Source organism: Sceloporus occidentalis, unplaced genomic scaffold (assembly GCF_023333645.1).
Source record: "Sceloporus occidentalis isolate IW3139 unplaced genomic scaffold, rSceOcc1.0.p SCAF_4, whole genome shotgun sequence".
Lineage (NCBI taxonomy): Eukaryota > Metazoa > Chordata > Lepidosauria > Squamata > Phrynosomatidae > Sceloporus > Sceloporus occidentalis.
In genome coordinates this window covers 85236403-85243114 of record NW_028316984.1, presented here as the reverse complement: position 1 = coordinate 85243114, position 6712 = coordinate 85236403, and the positions used below count along the sequence as shown (strand labels likewise).

The window sequence follows — 6712 nt, the reverse complement described above, 5'->3', positions numbered from 1 at the left end:
CAGACTGCTCTCTACACTTCTATGCATATGAACAACAAATATTTAAAAGAGGATACTTTCCTTTATTCAGTGCCTTTAGAAAACTTTTTATAGAACACAACACACAACTGACAAAAGATATAAGAGTTCCACAGGCTCTAACAAACTGCATTGAAATTTCACAAAATACAGTAGACAGTAAGAAACTGACTGTGTGACTTGCACAGATTCTTTCCCTCCTCCCCCAGTAATAAAATTTTCATTACAATACTTTAAACAACAAAGCTAAGTAGACATTTAGCACCTTGGTTTCTGAAAACCAGCTGAAATGCTTTGCATGTTAGTGTTTAAAACAGAACTGGCAGGCAAAAAGCATCAGCCTTACCTAGGCTTCTGGCACTGAAGTGGTGGATGGGCTTTGCTGTGTAGCTGTCAAGATCGCAGTCACAGTGAAGCCTATGAACATGGAAGGTCTCTGAGTGCTTCGGCCTTAAAATGGCTTTAAAGAATGCTGGGCCATGAACCTGCCTACTAGTGATTCTGTGCATCCAAAGAATCAGTGTTGTATCAGATCTTGGAAATATTATTTCTCTTTGGACTCCAAGAATCCTTCTACCAGACTTGTAATCCAAGATTTGTAATAAAAAAAAAGTACATCCCCACTCTCCCAGTTTTTGTGCTGTACAACACAAGACAGTAGTTAATTGTCTGCATGCCAGTTGTTCCCTCACCTTCAATCCCAACACAATGTACAGTCCCTTTTTTGCTTTAATACTCTGGAAGAATGGCTGAAATGTACAGCTATGAGGAATGGCTTATTATCTAGTGGGTCCTGCCACAGTGCTGGGGGTAGGTCGGGATCAGGGAGATGATTATGAACTGAGACAGGGCTAGGCACTTTCTAACTGATTTGGGAGCAGTTTCTAACAGATTTTAGATCTGGCATTCAATAAGGATTTGAGAGAGGGCCCCAGGTGGAGCACTATAGATCAAGCAGCTTTCCCTGGGTTGATCTGGCTCTGTCAACAGAGTCAGACAAACATCTCCCCAGGCAGGGGTCTTTCTCAATGTCTGCTATTTCATTCTTTTAAGACAGAAGGGCCTTATACATGTAATGCATGGGGCTTGACAACAGCCATGGTCTCTCTTGCTAGGTTAAAGAACAGCGTGCCAGCAGGTGCACTCTGAGTCACAGAAAAACCATGTAAGTTGAGAGTAGTTTTGGCACAGCATTCTACCTGTTCGTTGTCTGTGAAATTGCCTAGTAAAGTGTGATATGTTATCTGAAAAGGATAGTATATAAGAAAAAAAAATAATGGAATTAAAAAAAAAATGAGTGATGATTCTTTTAACAGCAATTTGGCATCAGATCTACATCTCTCCTGGATCCCTAAGGGAAACACCTTGGGAAAATCACCTGCAAGTCAGTAACATTTAATACCTCTGGCAGTCCTGTAGAGCTACATAGAGTAAAGTCAGGGAGAAGAACAAATGGGGGAGAACTGTGCACAGCAAGACTTCTGGACATTTTCTCCTTACTCTGGGCATGTCATTTCAGCAGAGGATGTCAAATATTCAGCAACAGAAATTGTAAGCAGGTTATAAAGAAGAGTGTCATTTTCATCTGCTTTGGAATAATACGTGAGCAAATAGTTAAGCCATCTAGTGAGTCAGGCAGAGGCGGAGAGTTGGGGAGGCTATCCTGTAAACAAACTGTATATAGTGATTACTCTCAGAGAGATAAGCCATTGCAAGTCTGGTGAAGCCATCCCTACCCTTAGGTTTTGTCCTTGATGTGTGCTTGGCATGAACAGAAAAGCAATAGGTTTTGACTATGGCAGTATCCAGCAGGGTCTAGTTTATGTCCTTGAGCACCATACTTATAAAAATTTAAAGGCTAAGGTTGCCAAGAGTGCCCAGCTGTAGGGCCCTTATCAGGCAGAGACTTCCATAGGCTACAGTCACAGTAAGGGGCTCCAAAGATTAACACTAGCACCAAGCTCTCTGCAGAAACCATCTTGTGTTAAGTCAACTCCAAATAAATAGAATTTCTGACATATCCCACTTGGTCTTCAATTTCCTTTTCCAAAAGAGTAGTCATAGAAGGGTAGTAAGGAAAGGAAGGCAAACAGGCGAATCCAGGGGGGAAAAACCAAGGGTTGTACATGAGTAGAGTTTAGAAAAAGAAGAAGAAGAAGAGAGAGAGACCATTTCATGTACCACACTTGCCTGGTGACTGCTTGCATTCTTAAGCCTGTTCTGCCCCTGCCACTCTGGCAGACCCATGCACTAGTATTCCCAGCAGCCATGCCAGCAGAAAAATATAAACAAACACAATACATAAATGTTCAGCACCAGAGCTATGCTGGGAATCATAGGAAGACACTCTTTGGCTTTTCGCTCATTTTATCTGCTTGATTGAAATATTGTGGGGCTGGCTGGACATATTATCCTGATTGGGGGTGGGGGGACCATGGCTCACTCCCCATTCCTTAAAGGAAACACTGGGGTTCCCATCCTCCACTTACAGTCAGCACCTCTTGAGTGTGTGTGTGTGCAGTTTTATTTTTTGGAAGAAGTCATGAAGCTGTTTTCAATGCAGAGGACAATAAAGGCATTCTTGCAGCTGCTGCTCTTCTGCTCCAGTAGCTTGCCTGATGCCAGCGAGGAAGCCTGGCCTGTCACCACTGTGTCATCTGTCCGCCATGTCTCACAGTAGCTCTCTGTTAGCCGGCGTCCCTTAGAATCAGAGCCATGCCATATGTATTTCTGAGGCCTGAAATACATTAGAAATTGGGCCAATTCAATTCACACAAGCATGACATATTCCCAAGCCTAGCAATGACACTATGGCTTCGTATCAGAGCCTGCTGTGCCAGATAATCTATTGACTGCCATAATCAATGCCCTGGCCAGTACTTGGGTTGGTACCTGGTTAGTACCAATCAATACCAGTTGCTGTAGCAATTGCAAAGGAAGGCAATAGCCTTGGCTAAGAAAATCATTTGAAATTCATGGAGTCGGCATAATTTGACAAACAATTTACAGGCACGCACACACTCAAAGTAAAAGGGGCCTGGGGAGTATCTCAGCAGGGCTTGAACATGCTACCTTTTTGAACTGCAATGCCCAGAATTCCCCAGCCAGCATGGCAAGTGGTGTGGATAAATGATTGCTCAATGCCACTTGCTGTACCTCTTTAATCTGGGCTCTTTGGGAAGGAAAAGTATGCTACAAATGTTATTTATATTGCAAAGGGACTAACGAAAACAAAAACGCCTGTCAAAGCAATTCTACCCCCCACAGCTAAAAACATTTAGCACTGCAAAAGAAACATCAGATGATGTTGGAACAGGTAAACAAAATAGCAGCTGGAAACACGTCCATTCTGTTTATATAAATCAGACAAAGAGGCGACTCTTCTTTGATGCCTCTGTAATTGTGGAGCCAGGAAAATTCAGGTCCAGCAGAAAGTAAAACAAGATGCAACCAATGCACATTCCCCAAGCTCTGCCATCAGATGAACAATAGTCCCCTACCCTCCACCTACCATACAGGGTCTCTCAGGACATCCCTTCCATCGAAGGAAAGAATTCGAGCCCCCGTTCTGAATGGAGCTTCAGAGCCTGAGAAGAGGTTTTCCCAGGTATTGAATAGCACTTCATCCTAGACAGGAATGAGAAAATGGCAATGTATTCACTTTACCATTACTCCAAGAACAGCTTTCGGTCTGTCTGATAATTTCACTCTGCCTGGGGAAATTTGCCCTTTCTATTGCAAAGACTGTAGTTCACAGGAAGAACACATGACTTGCAAGCCAAGGTCCAGTCCCTGTTACCTTGTCAAAGGATTTCAAGTTAACAGGGATCTCTTTGGGGGGGGGGGGGGGAGGGGGCTGGAACAGAAACCCTATGGATACAAAGTACCAAATACTTCATGGAACTCATGCTTCCATGAAACAAGTATAACAACAGTTGGCCCTCCACATTTACAGCTTTGACTTTTCCAGATTTGATTATTTGTGGTTTTGCTTAATATGTTCTCTCTAGGAATCTCTAGGTCCTCCAGCACAGCTCTGCCAGAAGTTGACCATAGAGTTGTGCTGGAAAACCTAGATGTTCATAGAGAAAACACCACTCTAGACATTTGTAGGTCGTCCAGCATGATTCTATGATCATTTTCTGGCAGATGTTGACTATAGAGTTGCAATGGAAGAGTTGGAGATTCCTGGAGAGGTGTTCTCTTAGGTAAAAAGTTGTTTTTTTTTAAATTTGTGGGTTTTCCACATTCACAGGGATCCTTCACCTCTAACCCCAGCAAATGTGGAGGGGGCCACGGTAATATGAAAAATGTGTCAGCTATTTGACTAACCCACTGTTTATTCCCCTGCAGAAAGCAGGACATAAATACTGAACTTAATTGGTGTGTTTCACTTTGCACTTCTCAGAACTGAATGTTACCTTCAGTGTTAATAGCACAAAGTTTCTACTAGGGGAAAAAATCCTCTTAATTTGAAGACTATAAAAATTATCTGTCTTCCTTGATTTTACATTTTCTGCATATTTTGTATTTGGATGGTGGCTCCATGCCATTAATTAAGACCAGGGAAGTAGTACAAGTAGGAGTATTTCAGAGTCTTTCTTTCTCTCTCTCTCTCTCTTGTGCATGACTTCCAGTTATAAATTCCACCAAGATCCTGCAGTTCTCTATAGAGGCAGGGTCAGATTTGCTGACTTCACTTGGTAACCAAGAGGAAACACCTCAAAAAAGCCATCTGGTCTAACTCCTAAACAGGAAACCCACTTTGACACCATCCCCGATAGGTAGACATCTTGCTTCAAATTAAAAACTTCTAGTGAAGGAGATTCTGCCATCTGCAACAGTCTGTTGCATTTTGAAGAGCAGTTCTTCCTAACTCTCTGTCTAAATGCTTTTAATTGGAAATTGCAGTTTTGGTTCATACCCTGAGAAGCTACAACAGTAAATGTTCTCTGTTCCCGAGTCCTAGCCAGGATAGCAAACGGGGAAGGATTATGGCAGTTACAATCCAACCACACGTGGAGGCTCACAACTGTCCACCCTGATCTACATGATAGCCTTTCAGATGGCTATAGCATTTTCTCTGAAGCATCACATCTCCATCTCCCTCTTTCATGCTTCAATATTTTCCCTTTAGATTTTATCTCCAGGCCCTCTATTTGTCATTCTCTCTGGACATGATCCAGCTTGTCAATATCTCTCTTAAACTTCAGTGAGAAGAACAGGACTCTACATAAAGTCTCACCATAAAATAAGAGTGGAAGAGTATCATAATCTGGGCATTAGATTTCTACCAATGCAGTCTAGAATTGCTCTATCCTTTTCAGCTGCTATATTGCAGTGCTGACTCATGTGGACTACTAAAGTTAAGCCCCTAGATTTCAGATTTCTGTCAACTGCACCTGCTCTTTTTTCAAATGGATGACGACATGGTCGTTCAAGGGTTTGTTTGTTTGTTTAAAAAGGGCTATTTCTGGCTCCAAAAATGGGTGTGGAGGAGGGAGAATAATATTACAATGAAGCTTCACCTCCCTAAAGATCTCTGGAAATATAAATCTTGATTTGGGAGCCAATTATTTTGGTGAGGGGAATGTTCCCAGGGTTGCTAAGATGAGAACTTTGGTGGACATTATGCAGTGTCTGGGCTGCCCAATTCCCACCTCTGCCCTTGATTCTTTTCACATGTACTGCTATCAAGCCATGTTAAATGGAAAACTTTACATCTATTTCTTCTGAAATTAATTTTATTTTGACCCTGTTCTCACCTGGTGTAGATCATCATGCTTCTGTCTAAGATATTAGTTACACCACCCTGTGGGTGTCATTTATCAATATCTTATCAATATCTTCAACCACATTATTCATAAAACAACACAAGCCCCAGGACTGAACCCTACCTACCGCTTCTTTCCAAGTTGATGGGTTGTTGATGAGTATTCCTTGTGCTCCAATCAGTTATAAATCCACATAAGTAGAACCATATACCCCAGACTCCTTTGTCCACAGAAATATCAGGAGACACCCTGTTGAAAGTCTTGCTGAAATCATGCTACACTGTGTCCCCAGCATTCCTTTAATCTGGGTAAAGGGAAAGTCCCTTGACATGAATGTCTAGTTGTAACCGACTCTAGGGGGCCATGCTCATCTCCATTACTAAGATGAAGAGCCAGCATTGTCTGAGGAATACTCCGGTGGTCATGTGGCCAGCATGATTACACCAAACACTGTTACTTTCCACCAAAATGGTACCTATTTATCTACTTGCATTTGCTTTCAAACTGCTAGGTGGGCAGAAGATGGGACTAATGACAGGAACTCACCCCATCATGCAGCCCTCAGGCCTTGAACTGCCAGCCTTCCAACCTCACGATCACCAGAATTTGCCACTAAGCCACCACATCCCTTAATCTACCATCTGAATAATTATCAAAAGGAGAAGTAAAATTAAGACTGGCCTGTGACCACACCTACCCTAAGATTGACAATAGGCACAGTGCTCCTGTCAGCTCTACGCACTATGCTGTAGAGGTCTTGCAGTCGAGAGGAGAGGAATGCTCGGAATGTACCAGTCAATCCAACCTCCCGGGCTTGCTGGAAACACTGGAAGTCAGCTCCACGGATGCCTCGCATGCTGCCACTCAAGGGACTATTCAGAGCTATAAGATGGAGCTGCAAAAACAAAAAGGAAGACCAA

The 6712-nt window shown here is 42.7% G+C and overlaps 1 protein-coding gene across 2 annotated transcripts in view; it reads right to left on the bottom strand.

Moving 5' to 3' along the window:
• Window positions 1–1321: 1321 nt before the first annotated feature.
• The window catches only part of COL18A1 (collagen type XVIII alpha 1 chain), a 224545-nt gene continuing 219154 nt past the window's right edge, over window positions 1322–6712 (bottom strand). For both annotated transcript variants that reach the window (XM_089520685.1, XM_089520684.1), the window contains 3 exons: window positions 6490–6687; window positions 3530–3645; window positions 1322–2755 (listed from right to left, as the gene is read on the bottom strand). In XM_089520685.1, the coding sequence (XP_089376811.1) occupies window positions 2542–2755; window positions 3530–3645; window positions 6490–6687 (528 nt within the window). In that variant the 3' untranslated portion in view covers window positions 1322–2541. The remainder of the gene's footprint in view (window positions 2756–3529; window positions 3646–6489; window positions 6688–6712) is intronic.